General features: G+C 37.4%; 1 protein-coding gene across 1 annotated transcript in view; it reads right to left on the bottom strand.

Moving 5' to 3' along the window:
- Positions 1-27,500, bottom strand: part of PRKCQ (protein kinase C theta) — a 537,712-nt gene that overhangs the window by 426,670 nt on the left and 83,542 nt on the right. Inside the window, exon 3 of the mRNA XM_044087168.1 lies at positions 11,030-11,192. Coding sequence (XP_043943103.1) covers positions 11,030-11,192 — 163 coding nt within the window. The remainder of the gene's footprint in view (positions 1-11,029; positions 11,193-27,500) is intronic.

Here is a 27,500-nt window from a genome sequence, read left to right as displayed (position 1 = left end):
AAAAACTATACCATATTCAGGCAATTATTATTCTGGGAACTTGAGGAAGCATTGAACCTGATATAAAGAGATGGAGAAAGTGTCTACTTTATTTATCCAATGTTTCAGTCATTAGAAAGGGTATCTTCTCAAAATTTTTTCTTCATAAACTCACATATACATTTTATTCCAAAATTTGTGCTTTAAAGAAATACATTCCACATTACATCATTTGTTGTGATTCAGAAATACATTATCAGTTCTCTTTTTAAAGTCACAACACCTAAAATGTCCTTGGAATTAAATCACCTATTTATCCATACATATATTTATACTACAGAGTCATACAAACGTTAGAATTAGTGGACTGTGGGCTGCGTGATTGGCTAAATCCATGAATAAATGAATCTCAAGTTTGGGCATTTTCTGAAAGCCTAAAACTATTTGTCAATGTATTGCCCCTTTGAAATCATTACAGATGGCATTTCACTATCCATTCCATTAACTAGAGGCATTGACAGAGTTTTTGTTTTTGCAATATATTTGTCAAATTCCTAACATTATGACTTACCATAGGCATTTTTATAGAGATGTATTTTTACTCATATCACGTGTTTAAAAAATATATCCTGATGAAATAATTTCACATGACATTTGCTAAGAATTATTACATCCAAAAATTATGTAAAATATCCATATAAGATTTTTAATTATTAATATTCTTATAATTAGAGCCACACAATTTCAAACGAGTATCACCCACACTTAATTTTGCTTTCTTTAAACATACTTCTCATTCTGCAATGGGGAAAATATTATATTTCTTCCACCCTTCAGCTGTACGGACTGTTTTATGGAAGATATACTTTAAATAAGATGCTTACAACAAATTAATTTACACTGATTTATAGTAAGCCAAAACACCTATTTCACATTCTTAAATTAACTGTTATTATGCATGATTGTTGTAGAGCTCACTTATAGATTAGAGCAGAAATTTAATGCATCTGTTGGGATTATAAATATTTGTCAATCATTTGGGATTATGAAAACATGAAATGGTGCTGACAAAGATAGCTTGTAATAAAATCACCTGGTAGCAAATATTAATAGTCCACCAGAGCAAACGTCAATTATCATCATTCTGAACTGTCTTGTAAAATATTTCCTTATCATAAGATGGACTTTATCACTTTTCACTGAGACTATACTTGAATTTATATAGATAGATAAGAGAGATAGATATACTTATAAATATTGAATCTCCAAGGCACTGACATGTTGACATCAAATGATCGACAACACTGACATGCCTTTGCACATCATCCTAAGAACAACCTTAGAGCATACAACTATTAAAACGCCTTTTTTGCAGGGGAAGGCTCCTTTGTAGCTCCAGGTAGTGGGTGCATCCCTCTATCCCTTGCTAATTATGGATTCTAACTCTGAGGCTCCACAATCCCTGGATAAAGAGCACATTCCCCAACATTAGGGATTGTTGATCTCTTAAATTTATTGGTAATCTGTTTTGTCAACAAAACAGAGGTCAAGATTCAGTAATTTTGCAATTCTGACAACAGCAAGTAAACCTATATATATATATATATATATATATATATATATGTGTGTGTGTGTGTGTGTGTGTGTGTGTGTGTGTGTGTGTTTTATATATATATATATATATATATATATATATATATATATATATATATATGTGTGTGTGTGTGTGTGTGTGTGTGTGTGTATGTGTACATATATAAAGTTAGGCCCTGTCCTACATTTAAGAAACGTAAACACTGGAGAACAGCATGGTATTTAATGTTAGGCCTTTATCTGTCATAGTCAACATATTCTTTCTTTGTTTAAAATGTTTTTATCAGATTAGTATTTGTGGTAAAACACTGTCAGGTTCCCAAATGAAAATGTCCTGTGATCTTTTTTTTAATCATTTAAGACCTATATCTTTTTGGTTTAAATCATATGATTTGGACATGGAGTAGTACTTTATGGAAATGTCATGTAAGAACTGTGGCATCAGAATTATGCATGTATGTATGTATGTATGTATGTATGTCACAATCCCTAATTTTTAGAATCATGAGGAAAACCTGCACTGTCAATACCATTGGCATTGTTTTTGGATTTTACACTCAGTGTGAATAATTTGAAAATATTTAAAAAGAAGTACATCTTTAAGGTGAAATAGTTGCTCACTGACCACTCATCTTGTCCTCCTCTGTTCTCACCAGCCAAATATAGGTCACTGGTACTGCAGTCGGTAACAAAACATTGGTACAGCGGGATTTATTTTAGAGAACAGTTTGAAGACAGTAGTAAAAAAACACAAACTATGTATACAAAGCAGACAACATGATATCTTCATAATGCAAACAAGGTGCTTCCTTTACCAATAAACAAACAAATAAAAATACAGATTGCTATCTTGTAATTGTTTCCTGGTTATGTCATGCTGTTTAACTGCATTTCCTACACACGCAGTACAGTTTAAACACCACTGCAAGGTAAGGAAGCATACACGAGACCCCCTAAACCTGCACATATCAAGGTGAAAACGCTGATGGAAATGAAGATTCCTTTTGTTCTGAATTAATTTTAAAAATACATTTACTGATGTTTTTTCCAGTGCAAAACATATATTAAAAGCAAAAGTGGAGATGTTAACTTCCATAAAATAAGGTTCTGCCTTCTAACTAAATATTTATTGAAACTCAGAATTTGTGCAACTTAAACTGCTGTCTGCATACTATGCAAAATAATATCTGGTGTAACAATTTACAAGAATTTATCTTCTAAATGTGTACATGCATAGATGCATAGCAATAATATCAGCCAAGTGATCACAGGGACTATAGGAGACCTAGACATAAACAGCTTTAAGTGGACATGCTTAAAAGTTTTTGCCACCCTTTGTGAGTGCTTAATAGTGCCCAGATCACAAATTTAGTATTAGTCACATGACCATGGCTGCGGGTCACGTGATGTGTTGGGCGTGTATTTAATGTCTGATTTTAATGTACCTGTGTCTATCATTGAGAAAGGGTCTTGTACCTGAAAGCTTTGTGTTTGATAAAGGTGTGTTTTTTACCTCAACTTTTTCGTTGTGCTTTGTACTTTTGACTCTGCAGCAGTATATACTTGGTGTTCCAGATCACAAATCCGACAGGGCCACACCTGATAACCCTGATGTAAATTTATGTCTACACATCCAGTCATCAAGATTAGTCTTAAAGACAGACACAGTACCACTTTGTTTGAGCTGTAGTGGTAACTTAGTGCACAGGCTGGGAATAACCTGTCCCTCCAGTGAGTCTCTTGTAAGCAGAAATTTAGGTACCTAGCATAAGTGTTTGTAGAAACACTGGTTTTGTGAAGACATTTGATGCCAAATAGGATTTGGTCTTTCATGACTTAAAAAAAGACACAGGTCACCTCAGAGCAGCTGGTAGGTTACTGACTATAAGACAACTTCTGTTAATTTATTGGGATAGTTGAAGGAGTTAAGGCCTTTATTTATTTTTTATTTATTTTTTTTGCTTGTTTAGTTTTGTTTAAAGATCAATATCTTCAACGCAGCTCCGGTACAATTAAGGCGGTCTTGTATACCCACGGACTTAAACTGTCTTAGTTTTTCAGTAAAGGTTGCTCTATGTCGTATATGGCCGGATTTTTTTTTTTCAGTTTTTAGTTGAAAAAAAAAGAAAAAAAAGAAAAAAAAAAATCCGGCCGTATATGACATACAGCAACCTTTACTGAAAAACTAAGACCGTTTAAGTCCATGGGTATACAAGACAGCCTTAATTGTACCAGGGCTGCGTTGAAGATATTGTTTTTTGTGGTTGTGGTTGCAACTTGTGGTTCATTTTTTGTTTAAAGATTACTGGGACCTTTCTAGTTGAACAATATACTTGGATTTGTACTTACCCAAAGGAGCATTCTGTTCAAGGATGAGTTTGATAAAGCTACAGTACAGTGATAGGATGACTTCTCTGACTCTTAAAGATATCCCCTTGATAATTAACTAAGCCAGATAGAAGGATTTTCTGATGTTGGTGGAAACATGATGATCAAACGAGAGGGAGAGTTGCCCACATATGACCTCAACTCTCTTATGATTGCATCTATCTGAAGAGGATTATTGTGTATAACATATGAGGTGGGAACAGCATTTTTGATGAATGCTACTATGCTGCATTTTTTATTTAGCTTGAAACCATTTTCAGTTCATCAAGTGTACACACACTGCAGCCCTTTTTGTACCAGTTTACCACAAGTATCAGTGGAGGAGATAACAATAACCAGCTTGCAGTCGTTAGCAAACCTGGTCAACCATACTTCTGGAATAGTGCCTTGGATGTCTGCAAGATAAATGTCAAACAGGAGAAGACCCAGGACTGATCCTTGCTGTACCCCAATAGTTTAGTTACAACTTCATATTCAGAGAGGAAACAGTACATAATTACATGGTGCTGGGAGATCAGAAGGCTGTGGGTTGTATTCCCACCTCAGGTGCATGGATTCATTTTCAGTACAGTTCTTTATTTTAAGTATGGTCTATTAATTATTGAGTTAATTTAGTAGTACATTGAAAGCTATATTAGAATTGCTTAGTTATATAGTTTAGCTCTGCTTTCATTTACATTTAGATGTTTAGAATTTTGTGGGTTTTTTTTAGTAAAACTGTTTCCAATTGATTAGTCGCTATCTGGTTTTATTTTATTTTTTATTTTGCTTTTTCTCACTCTAATTTCATTGAATTTAATTTACTACGAGTTGATTTTGGTGAGCAGTATTGCTACTTGGGCTTGTCAGTGTTGATGTTGCATTCTCATTCATTCTTGGTGTGTCAGATTTTATACGGTTTTATTTTTTTTGTGGAGGGTGTAGGCTTAACTGTATTAGTGGACTTGTGTTTGTATGTTTGCATGCGCCTGTGTGTGTGTGTGTGATAGTTAGCTTGTTTTTCATTCTCGTGAATAGGAAATGCAGTCCTTTATATTTTTATTTTTGTTTTTTTTTAAGTGAAGGTTTGGGTGTATGGTGTCAATGTGAAAGGCAATAAATAAAACTGTAAATACCAGTTAAGACAGCTATGTTATTCTGCTCCCTCGTCTAGGTCCAGTGTTAAGATAAATTTAGTATTTAGTTGAAAAGAGTAAGGATTAGTTGAGGGCATTTAATTATAGGGAGAAGAATTCTTCTTTATAACACTGCAGCAAGTTTTTAGAGAGCATGTAAAAGTGAGGATATAGTTAAAGTACAGTTTAATGAAGAAGGAAAGGAATTGAGTGCTTCATACAGGAGTTTGAGAGTCAAGACCTCGAAGGAATATGACTGTTAAAAGTACCTTTGAAAGGCAGCATAGAAGAATGAGAAGCTTAAAAAGGGTAAACCATCTGTGGGAAATAGCATGCCTAATTGAGACTACAACGTTTTCAGACGTGCATTAAAATAAGTGTTCCATAAAGTATTTCAGGAAATTAGTGAAAAAAGGAGAAACACTGAATTGCAAAACCTGGGACTTCTCTAATCCCAAGAAAGGGGGACTAAAAAAGGTTGAGAACTACAGAAGCAGTAGTCTGGCTGGAGGGGATATCTTCTTCAGTTTTGGTTTTGAAAAGGTTAGAAGGCAGCATGGGAGATATTCAAAGGAAGCAAAGTGCGTGCAGTCAAATGAAAGAGGTTACATGAGAACATTTAGGACAATAAGGGACATTTCTGGTTACACAGGAAGTAGGAAATAAAGGGATATACTGTCACACTGTCACACCATAACCACAAAATAAGCTTTGTAAATTGATGGTAAGATTGCTGATAAAAGTCACCATAACTATTTTTTTTATTCTTCCAAGGAAATACTGGTAAATCCCAAATATGGGGAGTCTAAGCATTGGTAGAGCACAATAGTTTTCTGTAATATTCCATTTTAGAGCTGGATACTTAATTACTTCTCCTTTTCTTATTAAGTATAATAATAGTTTCAGTTTGATTACTGATGGCTTCATAGATGTAATCTGTTCTAATTTAGTTTATGAAAATGCACATTTAAAGCTATAATGTAATCACAGTGGCCAAAAATTATTCATAAAGATGGTGGTTCATTTCCAGGTTTCATCTCATCTTCTTCTTCTTCTTTCAGCTGCTCCCGTTAGGGGTCGCCACAGCAGATCAACTGTTTCCATTTCTTCCTGTCCTCTGCATCTGGCTCTGTCACACCAACCACCTGCATGTCCACGTTTCATCTCATGACAATGAAATTTCATTTTTAAGAACCACAAATCAGTGCCCCTGATAAAGTATTAGAAAAGTATAAAGTGGGAAGTGATGTTAGAAGGCTGGCAAGAATATAGGTTCATAGGTGTGTACTAGGCTAATGGCCCTGGAGCCTTTAGAAGCCTACCCCATAGGATTACCCTGGCAATGTGCCACCCGACCTTAGTTTCCAATGCCTCTGTCGAGTAGAGCCACTGGAGTGATCCCCAGGGTGAATTTTCTATTTCCCATCCACTCACCAAGATTTCTCTTGAAGAGGGCCAGTGAGGTGCTCTGCTTGACATGTATGGGAAGTCTATTCCATAGCATGGGCAGCCTCTGGGTTATGAACCTGTCCCTCCAATACATTCTGTTGATTGTGGAAATGAGGTTGAGGTCTCTGGAGTGTGAGTTTTTTAAGTCTGTCCATATAGGACAAGTGTTTAAGGCCTAGGATCCTCTTTGTGAGGTACTTTTGTGGCCTCTCCAGTTGTTGTAGATGTCTAGTGAGGAACATGCCAAATGGGGAATTGTACTCGATGAGTGGCCTAATGAAGGAAGAGTAGAGGGAGACAATGACCTCTTTCTTCCTGGATGCAAAACCCTTAGTAATGAGATGTGCTACACAGAAGGACTTTCTGACCACAGTGGAAGTGTGGTGGTCAAAAGAGAGGTTGCTATCAATCTGTGTTCCCAGATCTCTTATAACACCTTCTGTGTTCAGTGGACTACCATAGATGTGATAGTTCATGGGAACTGTTTTTTTCTCACAAGGGATAACAACACATTTGGCATTGAGCTTATGGTTTAAGGGTGTCAAAGTATATGCATGTACTGTACAGAATGGGTAAAATCTAGGCTGAGTATTATGTTGGTGTGGTTAATGAAGTAGTATCTTGAATGTGTTACTGTATTTCTTTTATTCTAATGAATTATTAAAAATGAAATAAAGATAATATAAGGAGTGAAAGAATGACTTAGCCTGGTAGCCTCCCTTACCTTAGTAACGCATGCTAACATTAACCCCTAACCCTGCCAATGTCCTGAACCCTAATTGTGTACCTTACCTTAAAAAAAACATTTCTATAACATTATCACTGCATAGGACAGCACACTCACCACATACATATACACCTGCACACATAACCATAAATCTATCCCTTTGTGTAACCCTAATTCTAACCCTAACCAATAAACACTCCCACATACACTACAACAATGCCTTTACCTAATCACCCTAAGTGGCAAATACTTGTACATAAACTAAAGCTATCCCTTTACCTATCCATTATCCTAACCCTAGCACACAGACATAAACACACTAGTACCTAACCCTAAATCTGTCACCTTACCTAACCCCTACTCTAACCATAAGCCAAACACACACGCACACACACACACACACACACACACACACACACACACACACACACACACACACACACACGTACACACACACACTCCCACCCTAAATTCACTGCCATGTAGCTTTGTTGGCAAAAGAAAAAGTTGCCCAACCAACCATTTCTCATTCTTCCAGTTATTCAAACTAACATACCCTCCAGTTTGTTGACTAAAAAACAGTGCAACAAAATATAGTGCAACTATATATATATATATATAAATTCTTAATCTGAAGGGCTTTTTAAACTAGGGTAGAGGTACTAGAAATCATTCTTTGTGGACTTTGGCTGTTTATCTCGGATCACCCCATGCAGTGGTCCAAGTTGGATTGATTGGTACCCTGACCACAAAAGGTGGTTCTAGTAGTTTATATATGGGTCTACTTTGGCCCATCGAATTTTCAGTTTGTCGAAACTGAAATAACTGATCCCAATTAAGTGAAAGTGCGTTCAACCAAAGCGCACTTTCATGAAAATCATTACATCGAAATAAAACACACACACACACACACACACACACACCAAAAAAATTAACAAAAGTATTTATGCAGGGGGCCAAGCCCCCCCCCTGCACTCCCCATACACCCCCGCTACCTGTATATACTAACTCCGAGATCACACTATGGTGGGGAAAAGGGAATATTACCTTATCCTCACTGTACTGTCATCTAGCAAAACTGCTCAGTGTAATGATTTTTGTGAAAGTACTTTTTCATTGAAATGCACTTTCGCTTAACTGGGATCAGTTATTTCAGTTTCAACAAATTGAAAATTTGATATATATATATATATATATATATATATATATATATATATATATATCTACTACATGTAAACTACTAGAACCACCTGTTGTGGTCAGGGTACCAATCAATCTAACTTGGACCACTGCATAGGGTAATCCAAGACAAACAGCCAAAGTCTACAAAGAATGATCTCTAATACCTCTACCCTAGTTTAAAAAGTCCTTCAGGTTAAGAATTTTTCAAAAACATCATTATTTTAGGAGGAGATAATAGAAGTTAAGGAACTTTTATAGCTGGTGAACCTAATTACCTGTCACACTCCAAGTATCAATGAAAATGTGTCTCGTGTGTTATTTCAAAAATGAAGGCTGTCAGATTGTGATTTTTGAGTACCATTTTAAATATTTTTTTCACATTTTTACTTTAATTTTTTCAATTTAATGATTTCACATATGAACATGTTACATTGCTACTACGTATTGTCTGGTTTCAAAGTGCTTATATTATTATTTTTCATGAATGTATTTTTCTTGTTCATGTACCTTTAAATGCTCTATGAGGTCTGTTCAGTAGTCCCATGATCAGGCAGGTCCTGTTATAACAGGTTGGTAACAGAACACCTAACATTATTCTTCTGAAGAAGTCTGTACTTTTTGTGAAAGCAGAAGTGCCTAACCATTAACAATCCTTTTTACTGCTACTGCTGAGGTTGCTTTATCAAGGGAGTGCTGACAATTGATACCCAGTTACTATTTACTCTGCAAAGAAGCTCTCTTCATTTAAATTTCTAAGCTGCCAGTCTTAATACAAGGAACATTATCTGAATCTGAAAGCCTGGACCACTTGTCTCCTTACAGTAATGACAATGTTTGCATGAAACACAGAAGACTGAAATGAAAATACCAAACAACAAATGGATGAACACCGTACAGGTGAAACAACATCAGTAAAATAAACCAAACAGTATATGGATGAACACTGTACAGGTCAAACAACGTCAGTAAAATAAACCAAACAGCATATGGATGAACACCATACAGGTCAAACAACATCAGTAAAATAAACCAAACAGTATATGGATGAACACTGCACAGGTCAAACAACGTCAGTAAAATAAACCAAACAGTATATGGATGAACACTGTACAGGTCAAACAACATCAGTAAAATAAACCAAACAGTATATGGATGAACACTGTACAGGTCAAACAACGTCAGTAAAATAAACCAAACAGTATATGGATGAACACTGTACAGGTAAAACAACGTCAGTAAAATAAACCAAACAGTATATGGATGAACACTGTACAAGTCAAACAACGTCAGTAAAATAAACCAAACAGTATATGGATGAACACCATACAGGTCAAACAACGTCAGTAAAATAAACCAAACAGTATATGGATGAACACCGTACAGGTCAAACAACGTCAGTAAAATAAACCAAACAGTATATGGATGAACACTGTACAGGTCAAACAACGTCAGTAAAATAAACCAAACAGCATATGGATGAACACCATACAGGTCAAACAATGTCAGTAAAATAAATCAAACAGCATATGGATGAACACTGTATAGGACAAACAATGTCAGTAAAATAAACCAAACAGCATATGGATGAACACTGTACAGGTCAAACAACGTCAGTAAAATAAACCAAACAGCATATGGATGAACACTGTACAGGTCAAACAATGACAGTAAAATAAACCAAACAGCATATGGATGAACACTGTATAGGACAAACAATGTCAGTAAAATAAACCAAATGGCATACGGATAAATATATAAATAAGACAAGATACAAATCTTTTATAACTTGTGTATCTCATGTGTTTAGCATTGTTACTGTTGGAAGAAGATTATGGGGATTATACAACTTAAATTAATTGTGCTTACAGATGCTACACTTGTATAACTGCAGAAAATGGAGCAAGAAAGAATTATTTTCACAGCTGTATACTCCCACTTTACCAAATCAGTCATTCTTAAAGCGTTATTTCTGCTTTCTTAAGATGTTGGCTAAAGTTTTCAGTTTTAAACAATTTGCAGAACAATTGAGCAAACAAACTAGCCCGGCACATTTAAGATTTATACTTTAAACAACAAAAGGATATCTGTTCTTAATTGTGTTTTATCTAGTATTAATCAGTAGTTAGATTCAGTCTTACAGTGCATCTCTTTCCCAGATAAATACTACACTAGTTGTCGTTGTGTGCCATTTTAAACCTAGACAATTTCCCTTCCAAAGGTGAGAGTCAAACCCTGTACTTTGTGTCTGTGAACTATATATGTCATGCTAAGAAAGGAAACATTAATAATATATATTTACAAAACAATGCTACAAACAAAAAGAGTAAGACAAATTTAATCACAGCATGACTTCACTAAAGAAAAATATATTTAAGTTATTTTCAAAGTGATGCATATTTGCATACCAGTAAACACAGGGATTATACACAAGGCGGAAGCAGCTATATTAAATCATTAAATGTTTAAATTTTCCTTATAATATATTTCTTCTGAATGTTTTATTAGTTGTTAGATGACTTGAAATGTGTGCACATCAGGGAAATTACTTTTCAATGGTATTTACAAATAGTTATTTGAAGGCATAATGATTACTTACCAGACAAACTCATGACAGACAGAACAGAAGGTTGGCTGGGGGAAGAAAGTAGCAATGAACTCGTGACATTTGACATTGTGAACTTTGGCCTGTTTGATTGCCCCTCGACGCTGGTGCAATGCAAAAAAACTTTCTTTTTCAGGTTCAGCCTTCTCTTTGGTATCTGTAAAGGAAAAAAAAATTGTTGACATTACATTCCAGGACTAGGGAAATGGTACAGAATGACATAGTCTTTCATTAGGGGATTCTAGAGGTTATTGTCTAACAGCAATATAAATAATAATTAATAATACTTTGAAACATGGTCCACTTAAACTGATGCAAGCAAATGTGTATGAACTCCTGCCAATACTGCCATATTTACAAAAGATGCCCTTTCTTTAATTAGGTAAATACAATTACCTACACTTGTTATCTGCGTGGAATAAACTATATCTCATTAAATATAAGGCCTTCAAAACAAATATAACCTTATTAAAACACTAAAAAACACCAATAAATGGTCACAAAAAATGTATATATAAATGACACTTTTAAAACTGTACAATCTGACTTTAAAGTCGGATTGTACAGTTTTAAAAGTGTTATATATATATATCTATCTCTCTCTCTCTATATATATATATATATATTTTTTTTTTTTGTGACAGTTTATTGGTGCTTTTTTAACTATATCTCACACATTAAATAAGTAATTTAAAATCTGGTAAGTGCTTATGAAAGAAAATAGATTTAATGAGATGGTTGCATTTCAATGATGTCTACATCTAGCCAAACCCAATGAGATTCCAAGCAGTGCTTAATAAGGGCCATATAAACACACACACGCACACGCATGCACACGCACATCTAAACAATCTTCGTACTCATCTTCTTCAGTAATGCAGCCTCCAATATGTCATGATGGTGTCACAGTGGCAAAGGTGACCACATTTCCTCATCAGTCTGTACCAAATACTTGAAGAGTAGTAATATTGAACAGTACAATATTAAAAACACAAATATATATTTTTTCATGTCAAGGGGGGGAAAAGCTGAACAGCTCAGTGAAATGCTGGCAATCTAGAAATGACACATTCTACCTTACTACCAATAGGCCTAGTAAGATGGAAAGAGATAAAAACACAAGTCTGGTACCGCCATGCACCTCAAAGATTAATTATTTGTATTTTTCCATACAAATACTTGGTCTTATCTAAGGATTTCTTAGCATGTCACATCATTACTATTAGTGTCATTGCTACTTGTCATTTAGCCATGTAAATATATTATTTGAAATCATGGTTATCCTACAGTAATGTATGTTTTGTCCCCCTTTAAGCCCAGTATTGTGCAGCAGTAAAATTTCAAGTACTTCAGACCTCCCCCTTCCTGTTTAAGCTGAATATGAGGTACACTCACAAAAGACAGTAAGCACCGTCCCCAGACAGACCAGAGAGGAGCTGAGATCACAGATCACCCTAAAAGCCTACATAATACAGACAATGACTCATCACCCCTGCACAAACATTGTCACTTAGCAGAGCAAATTGAGTAGGGAACCCAGTGAAAGAAGCAATCAGTTAAAAGCATACTGTCATTAAATCTTGACAAGATACCTGCTTAAACAGTATAATTAATGCTTTTCTAGGAGCAGGACAGAATTTGGGCTATCTAGAGAGGCAGAGTATGCAGTGCACAACTCTGTAAAAGAGCACCTGAAAGCCAGAAGCTGAAAAAATTAACTCCAGCCTAGAAATTAGTCATACAATAGCAAATATCCATGGTGTTGAAGATAATACTAAAGGAATCTATCATACAGGCTTTATGTCTCCTATAGTACATGAAGATTTTCTAATTAAACTCAAAGATGTTAAAATACAGTCCTCGTGGAGGATCTTAACTACCCAAAATTAAATTAATATGGCCAGATATTAATTGTTCATGTAAATCAGATCAGTTTGCAAAAGCATGGTAATATCTAAAACATTATACTAACAGACCGAGGAGTGTTCTGATCCCTACCCATTCATTTATCCTCTGTAATTAATACAGATTATTATTTAATCATCTTCAGTCTTTCATGTAACATCAGAACGCATTCTGTTTTAAACCATTCCTACTACATGTTACCAATGGAAACTATGACATAAACAAAATATTCATGAAAACACTGCAGTAATATCTTCAATAATCCAAATAAGTATGCTAAGGATACTTTCAATGAGTTATATATTATTATTTACTTCTGCATCATTAAACACATACTGATATATACATTATATTTTACTTAGCATATACTGATAGGGTCTATATTAGAACATCAAAGTTTCAAAACTTCGAATGTTCTAATATCGACCCCTATTCAGCGAAAGCTGAAAACATCAAACATACAGAACAGCAAATTTTTTCCTAGGGAAAAAATGTGCTGTTCCAAAACACATACATACAACACAAGCACACCAAACAAACAGCAAAACTAACACATACACCTAAAATCTTACGCCTAACCTACACTAAACTATACACACACCACTAAATATCCACTTACCTTAACCCAAACCCTACCCCTAAGGTCCATCACTATCGCATACTCACCTCACCCGTGCCCTAACCCTAACTCACCTAACTCGCCTAACCCTCATGTCCACACAATTGCACACATACCTAACCCGTACCCTAACTCACCTAACTCGCCTAACCCTCACGTCCACACAGTTGCACACATACCTAACCCGCGCCCTAACCCTAACTCACCTAACCCGCCCTAATCCTCATGTCCACACAATCGCACACATACCTAACTCGCACCCTAACCCTAACTAACCTAACCCGCACTCAGTCTTACACTTACCTGAACCTGACCCATAGCTTTCCACCACAGCACTGAAAATACCGAAGCAACAGAAACGGACAACCAAATTCTTTCCCTAGGAAAAAGTTCAGTATTCTGTTGCTTCAATATTTTCAGCTTTCACTGAATAGGGGTCGATATTAGAACATTTGAAGTTTTGAAACTTCGATGTTCTAATATAGATCCCACTGATATATAGATTGTATTTTACATAACGTGTATCATGGACAGAAGTAGAGTAAAAAATAAAAACGACAGCTGGGGGCGCAAGTTCCATAATAAAAATGTGTCCAATCCTGGTAGGCACACTCGTGCCAGGACTGGAAAAAATGACAGTGTAGAATTCCCAAGGCATGGAAACATTCCTACAATGGGGCTAGGCCAGGAGCAGGGGGAGGATGGCCCTCTGTTGTAGAAGGATGTAAAAGTCCACAAAAATCACAAAAACTGCTAGGCCAAAAAAGAGCCATAAAGATGATAGAGTGGACTGTTGAGGATAAGAAAGGAATGGTGTATTGTTACTATTATGCAAGAAGCCCACATTTTCTGTATAAAAGATATTCAAAAGATTAAGAGAGAAATTACAGGAAAGAAAAATACTCACACAAAAAAAATGTCAAAAGCTTCAAATGCAAATGTCTGTTCATTAATACAACATTGTCATGAAAAGAATTATACAGACCAAGAAACATTGGGCCATTTGGAAAAAGAAGCAACTGAGGAAGTGCAAAAATATAAAGAATGAAAAGTATAAAAAAGAAACATGGATATGGGAAGGAAATAGAGATCTAATATGGTGTGATATTTATGCAAAGGAGAAAGCCAAATTAATCAATACAAAAAAGCAACTACAAAGATATTTGAAGAGAAATACAGGCAAAAGCACCCAAATATGGACAATTTCACGATACAAAAAATAAGATCACAAAAGGAGAGAGTAGACCAAAAGATTAGTAAAGTCGGAGTTAAATAGAAGGGTGACCTTATAGAATACTTGCAAAGTGAAGGATTTACTGTAGAAAGTTAAACACAAGTTATGTCACAGCATGATGGAAAAAAGGAGTTCCCAATGTAAGGAGAAACAGGTGGAGCAGGAGATGTCTGAAGAAGAAATATGGACATGGGAAAGAAAACAAGATTTAATATGGTACAATATTTATACAAAGGAGAAAGCAAAACTGTTCAATACGAAAAAAAGCAGCAGCAAAGATTTTGAAGAGAAATATTGGCAAAGGCATCCATATATGGAAAATTTTACAATACAAAAAATAAGGGGGCAAGAAAAGAGGAGCAGTAATGGGGAAGTTAAATAACTAGAAACTGAAGTTATGGAGTACCTGTGAAGTACTAGAAACTGAAGTTATGGAGTACCTGTGAAGTACTAGAAACTGAAGTTATGGAGTACCTGTGAAGTACTAGAAACTGAAGTTATGGAGTACCTGTGAAGTACTAGAAACTGAAGTTATGGGGTATCTGTGAAGTACTAGAAACGGAAGATATGGAGTACCTGTGAAGTACTAGAAACTGAAGTTATGGAGTACCTGTGAAGTACTAGAAACTGAAGTCATGGAGTACCTGTGAAGTACTAGAAACTGAAGTTATGGAGTACCTGTGAAGTACTAGAAACTGAAGTTATGGAGTACCTGTGAAGTACTAGAAACTGAAGTTATGGAGTACCTGTGAAGTACTAGAAACGGAAGTTATGGAGTACCTGTGAAGTACTAGAAACGGAAGATATGGAGTACCTGTGAAGTACTAGAAACTGAAGTTATGGAGTACATGTGAAGTACTAGAAACTGAAGTTATGGGGTATCTGTGAAGTACTAGAAACTGAAGTTATGGAGTACCTGTGAAGTACTAGAAACTGAAGTTATGGAGTACCTGTGAAGTACTAGAAACTGAAGTTATGGAGTACCTGTGAAGTACTAGAAACTGAAGTTATGGAGTACCTGTGAAGTACTAGAAACTGAAGTTATGGGGTACCTGTGAAGTACTAGAAACTGAAGTTATGGAGTATCTGTGAAGTACTAGAAATGGAAGATATGGAGTACCTGTGAAGTACTAGAAATGGAAGTTATGGAGTACCTGTGAAGTACTCGAAACTGAAGTTATGGAGTACCTGTGAAGTACTAGAAACTGAAGTTATGGAGTACCTGTGAAGTACTAGAAATGGAAGATATGGAGTACCTGTGAAGTACTAGAAACTGAAGTTTTGGAGTACCTGTGAAGTACTAGAAACTGAAGTTATGGGGTATCTGTGAAGTACTAGAAACTGAAGATATGGAGTACCTGTGAAGTACTAGAAACTGAAGTTATGGAGTACCTGTGAAGTACTAGAAACTGAAGTTATGGAGTACCTGTGAAGTACTAGAAACGGAAGTTATGGAGTACCTGTGAAGTACTAGAAATGGAAGTTATGGAGTACCTGTGAAGTACTAGAAACGGAAGATATGGAGTACCTGTGAAGTACTAGAAACTGAAGTTATGGAGTACATGTGAAGTACTAGAAACTGAAGTTATGGGGTATCTGTGAAGTACTAGAAACTGAAGTTATGGAGTACCTGTGAAGTACTAGAAACTGAAGTTATGGGGTATCTGTGAAGTACTAGAAACTGAAGATATGGAGTACCTGTGAAGTACTAGAAACTGAAGTTATGGAGTACCTGTGAAGTACTAGAAACTGAAGTTATGGAGTACCTGTGAAGTACTAGAAACGGAAGTTATGCAGTACCTGTGAAGTACTAGAAATGGAAGTTATGGAGTACCTGTGAAGTACTAGAAACGGAAGATATGGAGTACCTGTGAAGTACTAGAAACTGAAGTTATGGAGTACATGTGAAGTACTAGAAACTGAAGTTATGGGGTATCTGTGAAGTACTAGAAACTGAAGTTATGGAGTACCTGTGAAGTACTAGAAACTGAAGTTATGGAGTACCTGTGAAGTACTAGAAACTGAAGTTATGGAGTACCTGTGAAGTACTAGAAACTGAAGTTATGGAATACCTGTGAAGTACTAGAAACTGAAGTTATGGGGTACATGTGAAGTACTAGAAACTGAAGTTATGGAGTATCTGTGAAGTACTAGAAATGGAAGATATGGAGTACCTGTGAAGTACTAGAAATGGAAGTTATGGAGTACCTGTGAAGTACTCGAAACTGAAGTTATGGAGTACCTGTGAAGTACTAGAAAATGAAGTTATGGAGTACCTGTGAAGTTACTAGAAACTGAAGTTATGGAGTACCTGTGAAGTACTAGAAACTGAAGTTATGGAGTACCTGTGAAGTGAAGGATTTATTGTAGAAAACCTAACTCTGTTAATGTCACAGCATGATGGAACTGTGAGTCTGCAAATTAAGGAGAAACAGTTGGAACGAGAAGCATTTGATGAGTTGCCACATGAAGATACTCTGGAGTCTTCTGTAGGAAACAATTAAAAAAAGTTCAGCTAGAGTTGCACAGCAAGAGAAGGAACAGAAAATGGGTTGTCTTTAAAGGCTAATACAGTGGCAAAAGTAATGCCAAAATTGATAGATATGGATCAGTGTAGTTTTGTGGAGGGGAGGCAAACATCTGAAAAAATTAACACAACATTCATGATCCAGAGAGAAGCTGAATGTAAGAAAATGCCACTGTTGTTGGTGGGTCTTGATGCAGAAAAAGCATTTGGCAGAGTAAGCTGGGAGGTTATGAGCAGGGCAATGGAAGCATTCATATTCCCTGATAAAATTATAAGGTTGATTAGGAGGCTATATGAGGGATCGGAGGCAAAAATTAAAGTTCTTATCTGATAATTTTGGTTTGAACAAAGGAACCTGGCGGGGGTGTTCTCTTTCCCCTTTGCTATTTGCATTATATTTAGAACCATTGGCAAAGAAAATAAGAGACTCAAAAATTCATGGATATAATTGGTATGGCAGACAAGAAAAACTGGCTCTGTTTGCACTTGATATTATTTTACACCTGATAAAATCAGAAAAGAAAATTTCAGTGTTGTGGGACATTTTGAGGCAGTTTCAGATCTTTTCAGGATACAAGGTTAATGAAACTAAAGCAAAGGCAATAGCTGTAAATTATGTACCCACACATGAATTGGTTAAGCAATATCCATGTATATGGGGACATGATAAAATAAAATACTTAGGAGTATGACTTAAAAATGATTCTGGTGTGACAGCTAAGGATATGTGGGAAGAGACTAAACTAAAGATAATATAAAAACTGATAAACTGGAAACTATGTTATACGAGCATGGATACTAAGATAACAATCAGTAAAAATGTTTTAGTCCCTTTAGTTTTATACACAGGTCAGGCATATTTTTATTAACCAGAGGAGAAGCTGTGGATAGCAATGAACAAAAAGCTGAAGGATTTTATCTTGGAGGGGAAGATGACAACATTCAAGTGGGACAAGCTGATTCTTCCAACTGAATAAGGCAGTTTGGGATTACCCACTTTTAAGGGGTATTTCAGAGCTACACGGTTATGGCTCCTATACATAGAACAAGCAGAGACCTATAATTCAAAGTGGAAAGGGGTGATAATGAAACAGGGGGGAGGTCAAGAAACATGGAGAGTTAGGGATTTTGAATGCAGATCCTTAAGGAGAATAACAATAACCATACAGAATCTTATATTCATAAAGGAGCAGAAAGTATTCTAAGAACTAAGCCAACACAGGGATGGAGAAATGAGATTATGCTGCTAGGGATGACTGCAATTAAGGATACAGACAATAGGCAAGAGGGGGCTGGAATTTATTGGAGAAAACTGGCAGAAGAACCAAAGTATTGGGAACAAATAATTAGAGAGGAAAAGGTAATAGAATGGGAAGAGGCCAATAATTTATTTGGACTGCAGGCTACAGATTGCCTTCCTTATCAAGGATTGATATCTGAGTATAGGCAAAGAGAAAGAAACAGGGGGGGTTCTGAGTGAAAGACTAGCGCTGATAGAGATTTTAGTAGAATCTAGAACAGAAGCTGCTGTTAAAAAGGGCATAATTAGTAAAGAATATAAAATATTGCATGATAACTATAAGAATCAGTCAGAGGAGGTTAGAAATGATTGAGAAGAGAGACTGGATAAGCAATTCTCAAAGAAACAATGGTGGGATATATGTATGTATCCCAAATATGCAACAAAGTCTAGAAGATTTAGGATCTTTGCTTGGAAGTGTTTATATAGTTATTTTTACACCCCAAGTAGTCTCCAAAGATTTTTTAGACAGCAAATGTTGGAAGTATGAGGGGGAAGAAAGAGGTAATTGGGGACACATTTTCAGGGAATGTTGTGAGTTGGCAGACTTTAAAGATTCTCTGCAGACTGCTCTGTCACAGATACTGGGCGACAAATTGGTGTAACTAAGGAAATTATTCTTTGAGCTATGATACAGATTCAGGCCTTGTGGAGTCTAATTATGGTGGCTGCCAAAAAAGCAATTGCTAGAAAATGGAAATGAAAGTCTAAACTAACTGTAGTGGTTAGTAACAGAGATAAAACAAATGGAATTGGGATCTTTAGGAAAGGGCAGGAGCAAAGTACATAGAAAAAAATGGGAAATGTGGGAACAACGCATGCAGAGGTAGAATAAGGTTTAAAAGAAGGCGGATATGAATGAGATGGGTAATGTTTGACTGACAATGACTGGATCGATTACAAGTAATTTATAATGTTTGCAACTAAAATTATGTCAATATGGTTTGTGATATATATAATGCTTGCAACTAAAATGATGTCAATATGGTTTGTATTCATTTACATAAATGTATGGTTTAATAAAAATGCTTCTTGTTTAAAAAAAAAAAAGAGCAACAGGATGCAGCTGAAGAGAATGCAGCACAGGAAGATGTTCTGGAACTTTCTGTAGAATGCCCACAGGAAATGGGGAATAAAGAATGTGACCTCAGTTTAGAAGAAAAAGATCTAAGTGAAGAGTTGCTTGATTTAATAGAGATGGGCAGACATATTAAGATCGATGAAAAAATAGATTTCAGAGAGTCAATAAGACCCAAAATGTTAGAAGTTTGATAAAACAAATGAACACAGTGATTCAGACTTTTAACAGATATTTGTGTGATATAACAAGAGGTAAATAGGACATATTACTGTGCAGCAAATTTAATAACAGATAAAGTATTACCACAAAAATACAGGGTAGTGAGCGAAAGGAAGGGAAGCAATCAAATGCCATCATAGAAGTATAAACAGAGAAAACTATGAAGTAATTAAGGCAAGAAGTGTCACTGTTACACGAGTATAGTGAAGGGAATAGATCAACACAAATACTTAGAAAGATAGATGTGATAAAAGCAATACACACTATTACATTAGACCAGGATCTGTTGTACATTATTACAAATGATAAACAAAAGATATCAGCAAAGGCAGAAAAATGTAGAAGATATGTAGGTAAATGTAAATGAAAAGTACAAAATAAACAATTCATTGATGATCCAAAAAAGTTTTATAGAGATCTGAGAAACAAAGGAAAAGAAACAGAAACACAATAAAAGGAACAGAAACACCACAAAAAAAAAAAAAAAAAAAAAAAAAAAAAGAAATAGACATATTTTGGAGAAATATCTATGAAGACCCCGTGGAACATAATAAAGATGCTAAATGGATAGAAGAAGTAAAAGAAACAGTAAGAAGTTCAAATGTACAACCTATGAAATGAGATGAAGTAACAGCCAGACAAAAGTGAAACAAAATTAACAAACGCTTCTAACTGGAAAACCCCAGGTCCTGATGCAGTACTTAACTTCTGGTTAAATGTATTACCACTGTTACAGGAAGATTTAGCCCCGAGTAAGAACTACTTATCTGTGCACCCCAAACAGACACAAATCTGGTTAACAACAGGAAAAATAATCCTCCTTAAGAGTAAACTTGCAAGCATGTCTAAAGGTCAGTTTCCTGTGCTTTCTCCTATTAACCTGGTAAATTGGGAATTCTAAGGCAGTGTAGCAACTGCCTCATGTACACAGACAACCCTCTCCTCTTACCTCCCAACACTCAGACTTGTGAGAGATGCACTTATATCTCCAAATTGGAAGCCATGCACTCCCCAGCCAAGACCAGAATAGCTGGTCAAGAGGAAAAGATCAACACCTGCACCACACCACATGAAAAACATAGCCCTCCAGAACACCCATCATTACAGCCCTCATATAAAAACGCAAACCACACACCCACCTTTGTGGAGGCTCTCAATAGTAATCTACTCAAACAGCAGAGACCTCCAAGGCAGAAACACACTCGACCACCACAACACAGCACAAACCACATGACACACAGCTCACCTACACAGTGTGCCCCTCAACCTAAGCCCCTAAGGCAAAACAGCTTGCCCAATACAATAATCATAGTTGACTCAATAGTGAGGCACACTGATGTCCCACTCACTATGATGAATAAGGAGAAGGTAACAGTCAGCTGTCTATCGGGTGCCAGAATCTGACAAATAACACACGCACTCAGGTCATTCCACAACAAGTACAAGTATGACTTTGTCATTGTCCACATGAGTGTGAATGATCTGAGACGCAATCTCTGGACTACATGAAAAGAAACATGGTGGAGTTCTCGGATTATGTGGCCTAGGCAGGTATGACGCTAGCCCTGAGCAGCATCCTACCATCACCCAGAATTATACCACAGTACAAACAGAAAATGACTGATTTCAACATTTGGCTAAGTTTCTGGTGTCATTCTAAGAGGATCCAGTATCTGTCTGCTTGGGATGACATGACTGACAGACCTCAATACTTTGCCAGAGATGGTCTGCATCTGTCACCCTGGGTTTCTGGGTACTGGCTAAGGCTCTTGCCACCCCTATAGTGCTTTTTTTAGGCGATGTTCCAAAGACCAAATTACTACTGGAACAGCTATAAATAAATGCAATCTGAGAGTCATGCTGCTCAATGCTAGAAGTGTAATTCTCAAGATGCACTCACTTGAAGCACTCCTCAAAATGGATCGACATTTTTGCTGTAACAGAGATCTGGTTTAAAGTAGCAGAAAGCACCCCTGCATTACCAGGCTATAACTCATTCCACACCTTTCTGCCCGAGAACATGGACTGAAGCTCCAAAGGTGGTGGTGTCTCCATATTCATAAAGGATATGTACATCTCCAGACTAGTAGCCCAGCATAACACATCTGAGATACTCCAGGTACAACTAACATTGGGTAAGACGGCAATTCAGGTCGTAGCCTACTATAGGTCATCAACCATGTCCCAAGACTCGCACTCCACATTCCTAAACACCCAGGAAACTATTAAGATACGACCCAATACTCTCATACTAGGTGACTTCAACTACTCCTCCATCAGCTGGGAAAACTACTCATGCACCAATGCACTGGCCCAATGCTTCCTGGAATTCAGCAGTTCCAATGCACTGGACCAGCTCATTCTTACCCCCACTAGAGGAAACAACATCCTTGACCTGGTTATTACTAACATGGGCAACGATTGCTCTACACCAATAGTCAATTCCTCCCTGGTTAGATTCAACCACAAACTAATCACCATGGAAATCCACATCTCACCCACACTCCCAGCAAAGGTATCTACCATGAAAAATTTCTCCAAAGTTGACTTTGGACTCCTAAAAACAGAGATGGCTAACTTCACAGCACCCATGCCAATGGAAAATTGATGCATGACTGCCAAATCATACACCAATGCACTGTACGAACACGTACATAAATGCATGGAACTAGCCATACCCAACAGAACCAAGTAGCTCTCCTCCAAAAAAAGAAGCCAGTCTGGTGATCCTCTGCCATTAATAAATTCTACAACAGAAGGAATAAACTGTTGCAGAAAAAGGTGAAGTCCCAAGACTGGAAAAATTCCTTTATTAGCCTCAACAAAAAGTTGAGATGCCTCATCAGAACCTCCAAAGCCAGCTAAGAAGGCAGAATTGCAGCAGACACTAAAAACAACCACAGAGCCTTCTATAGTTATATCAAGAATCTCCATGGCAATACTCAAATTTGCTGTGAGTTACTGCACAATGGTGCCTCCTATACTGAGCCAACAGATGTTGCCAACATACTGGCCGACAGATTCAGTGCCAGCTTTACCCCTCTCTCTCCCTCCACTAAAGGACTAATCTCAATACCGGAAGAATGCCAGGCACCCAGCATTACTACAGCACAGGTTAAAGCTACATTGTCTAATGCCAAGAATACAGCTTCCAGTCATCCCTCTCCATAAAGGAGGAGCAACTGCAGACCCTGAAAATTGTCACCCCATTAGCCTGACGAGTCTGATATGTAAGGCTATGGAGCACATCATCATGGCCCTAATTAACAAGGATATAGGGAATCTCGAAATCCACGTAATTTGGTTTTGTGAAAGGTAGATCAAGCCTGCTCAACTTAGTTGACTTCTTTGAGTCAGTCACCAGAGGGATGGATGAAGGTAAGGCAGTTCATACAGCCTATCTCAGTCTGGCCAAGGCCTTTGATACCATTCCTCACTCAGGAATTATTGATAAACTCAGCAAACTAGGCATCAACCCATATATCATTAGGTGGGTTGCAAATTGGCTCACAGATAGAACCCACAGTGTGAAAGTAGTGGACTCCAAATCAGATTGCTGACCAGTCACGAGTGGACTCCCACAGGGATTGGTCCTGGGTCCTCTCATGTTTAGTATCTACTTCACAGAAGTCCAGGCCAACACAGAGGTACTATGACTGACCAAATTCACAGACATCTGCAAGCTGGGAGCCATTATTAATTCCCCAAGTGATGCAGACATCCTACAGAAAGGCCTCACCGAGACCAATGATTGGTGTCGGAACCATGGCCTTAAGCTTAACGCCAAAAAATGCATCATCATCCCCTTTGGAAAAACTCAATTCCCACTAATTACCACATCGATGGGAGCCCACTGAGCACTGAAGGCGTTATAAGAGATCTGGGGACACAGGTTGACAGCAACCTCTCCTTCGACCACCACATTGCCACTGTGGTCAGAAAGACTTCTATGTGACACATGTCATTACCAAGGGTTTTGCAACCAGGAAGAAAGAGGTCATCATTTCTCTCTAGTCTTCCCTCATTAGACCAGTCATAGAGTATAATGCCCCATTTGGCATGTACCTCACTAGACACCTGCAACAGCTGGAGAGGCCACAAAAGTACCTCACAAAGAGGATCCTAGGCCTTAAACACATATCCTAAATAGACAGACTAAAAAAAACTCCAGCTATTCCCTGTCTCATATCGTCTACTAAGAGGTGATCTCTGCTTGACTTACAAAGCGATGTCTGACCCAGCTCTCTTAGAATTGCTACATCTAAAGAAATTCCAATTCCTCCACACTACATGCTCCAGAGACATCAACCTCATTGCCACAATCAACAGAACATGCTGGAGGGACAGGTTCATAACCCAGAGATTGCCCATGCTCTGGAATAGACTTCCTGTACATGTCAAGCAGAGAAATCTTGATGAGTGGATGGGAAATAGAAAGTTCACCCCGGGATCACTGCAGTGGCTCTACTTGATAGAGGCACTGGGAACTAATGATGGGCACCACAATGCCAGGGTAATCCTATGGGCTAGGCTTGTAAAGGCCCCAGGGCCATTAGCCTAGTACACACCTATGAATGTAGCATTGACCAATGAAACTGCTACACCCAGTGACTACAGTATCTTATGTACAGAGAGGCACAAAGTCATAAAATAACAAGATTTGCAGACAGAAACAAGAGCAATGTGGAAGAAAGATACCAATACAGTTCCAGTAGTAGTAGAGCCAATGGATCTTATAAAAAAAATAATTTACTTATTTAGATATATTACCGATACATGTAACTCCATATGAATTGCAGGAGTCATTACTGGGCACATTGCGGGTGCTGTGAAGAGCACTTTTGACTAACATCAAAGATTGAAACAATACTAATTTAATGAGCTTTAATCATACTTTCACTTTGGAATGGGGTCCATTCCTGTCATGGAAATATAAACCCAAAAGACAAATTAAAAAAAAAAAAAAAAACAAATATACATATAAATTCAACAAAATAAATAAATTATAGCTATTTATATGATAACTGCTGCCACAAGTAAAATTAAAAAAAAAATCAAATTATGTGGGACCAGACAATATGCCTGCTGTTCTCGTTTATAGAATTAATAAAACTCTGACAACTCCTATCAATCATGCTAAATAAAATGTTAGCATGTATACATGTCCATGCTATATGGTGGCAGGTTGCAATGGTAACAAATCCATAGGAATGAGAGAACATTTCTCAATTTTCATCTGAAATCCTAGACTTGGAAAAAGGTTCTTTACCCATTCCAGACATTCCTGACAGGTTGCAAGAGTCTGCGAAAATTATGAAATCTAAAAGATGATTATCTCGACTGTTGACTGTCAAGAAAGCAGGAGGAATAGCTGCAGACTGAGGAAAATCTGCATGTAGCAAATCATATCATCTTTGCTGTGCTTCTGGGATTTGTTTGCTTCCAGTGCAATAACATAGTATCAAAAAGGGCAACTGTTCAGGAAAAACTTTCCTCAAAAATCAGATTACCCCTCCTGTGGGGAAGGCATATAAGAAAAAAAAAATCCCAGTCTAATTCCAGTCCCTTTGACTGAGAACCAGTATCTGAGAGAGATAGAGACAGACAGACATACAGATAGGCAGATGAAACAAAGAGGGAGGGGGAGAGACAGACAGAGAGAAAGAGAGATATACACACAGAGACAGAGAGGAAATGTTTTTTTTTTTTTCTGATTGTAGAAATGACTCAGGAATAAAAGATTAGCAAAACCCAGCCAATCTTTCTTGTTTATACCCTATGAAACAGGAGAAGAAATATGTCTAACATTATATTTTCTTTTCCTAGGAGATCCTCCTAAAAATACAGACTCAAAGGATGGTTCTTTCCCCATGAAACAGGCGTTTTGGAGTGACTTTCTGAACAGCATCATCTGCTCCCTCCTGCAGTACCGGCAGATGTGGTTCTCACTTCCCAAACAGGACAACCCAACAGCCCCAGAGAACATGCCGACTTCCCAGTCCTTAGCTATGTCTCAAAGAGCAACACCAGAGGGATCCTTAGCAACATCCCAAAGAGTAACAACAGAGGGATCCTTAGCAACGTCTCAAAGGGCAACACCAGAGGGATCCTTAGCAACATCTCAAAGAGTAACACCAGAGGGATCCTTAGCAATGTCTCAAAGAGTAACACCAAAGGGCTCAAGAGGGAGATTAAGGAACCAGAAATGGCCTCAGCAGAGTCATTCATCAGAGGCTGAGGCAAGAGGAATCCAGCTTCATCACCTGTACAGCTTTCTTCTTTTTGTGGCTTGGACAGGTAGGAACTAAAGAGCCCAAAGCCCAGTCTATACTCTACAAAAAAAGTGCTTGACAAGTGCAAAGCGAAGCCTTGGTAGTTCAGTGACAGAAAGTTTTGAGTTTTAAGGAGAATACTTAAATGAAAGATCCCAAAAATCTCAGTCGCCAATCTTTAACTATACGTTCTTATATGCAGGTATAATTTCAGGTAAAATTCACTAAAATGAGCAGTCCTAGCGTTAAATAATAACTATTCAACAAAATAGTAATCTTTTTCATCATAAATATTGAAAAGGTGGAAGTTTTTTTCACAATAAGGTACTTATCTGCCAAACTTTGTTGAAGTATTAACCAATCATCAATTCCACAAAGCCTACACAGAGAAGTGTACTTCAGCAGCACGAATGTTCTTAAGGTTTGGTGGCCTGTCCTCAAGCTGGGCAGTGGTTAAGGCATGTGGTGGGCCCCTTTAAGCATTAGAAGCTGTCCATTTGTTATATCGTTCGCAGGATATAATCCATATTGCTTAGGCTACTGCAACAGTGATTTTATGATGAACATCTCACATGTTGCATAAGCGTTTTTGAGTTTGTTAGGCTACCACCATTATGGCAAAAACTACATGGTGTGGTCATATGATTATGGCAGCTATTTATCCAGTACTATTTTTCACTGCCAGCTAAAACAATACTGCCAGGTGACATTGTTTATTAATAGAGCAGGACAAATAGTGTCCATGATCATACATACACATTATACTGCACGGTCTTTGTAGAAACGTAACGAAAAGAATGCAAAGCGTCACATTAAAACAATAGCACACAGCAGTCCATCCCACTCGTGAGCACACAGCAGTCCATCCCACTCGTGAGCACACAGCAGTCCATCCCACTCGTGAGCACACAGCAGTCCATCCCACTCGTGAGCACACAGCAGTCCATCCCACTCGTGAGCACACAGCAGTCCATCCCACTCGTGAGCACACAGCAGTCCATCCCACTCGTGAGCACACAGCAGTCCATCTCATTGCGAGATGGAACTAAAAAGACTCTGTTAACTAAATAGAAACAACAGCTGGGATTCAGGCAGGTTTATCATGCTAAGCAAGAATAAGCTCAGAAGGATGTCTGATCCCAATAAGCCTTTACGATTCAGAAGCAGTTATTCTATTGAGGTTTTTCCTTTGCAGCAGCTACAGCACACAGAATGGTTTTGCTAGCACAGATACATGCACACACAGATGGCAATACAACAGAGAGGCTAATGCTAATTACCCATGAGCTCTCCCCAGAAATGTCCACA

This window comes from Protopterus annectens, chromosome 11.part0, assembly GCF_019279795.1.
Source record: "Protopterus annectens isolate FY-2018-M chromosome 11.part0, PAN1.0, whole genome shotgun sequence".
NCBI classification, from domain to species: Eukaryota; Metazoa; Chordata; order Ceratodontiformes; family Protopteridae; genus Protopterus; species Protopterus annectens.
Note: the sequence above shows the minus strand (reverse complement) of the source record. Positions and strands in the feature narration are given on the sequence as shown.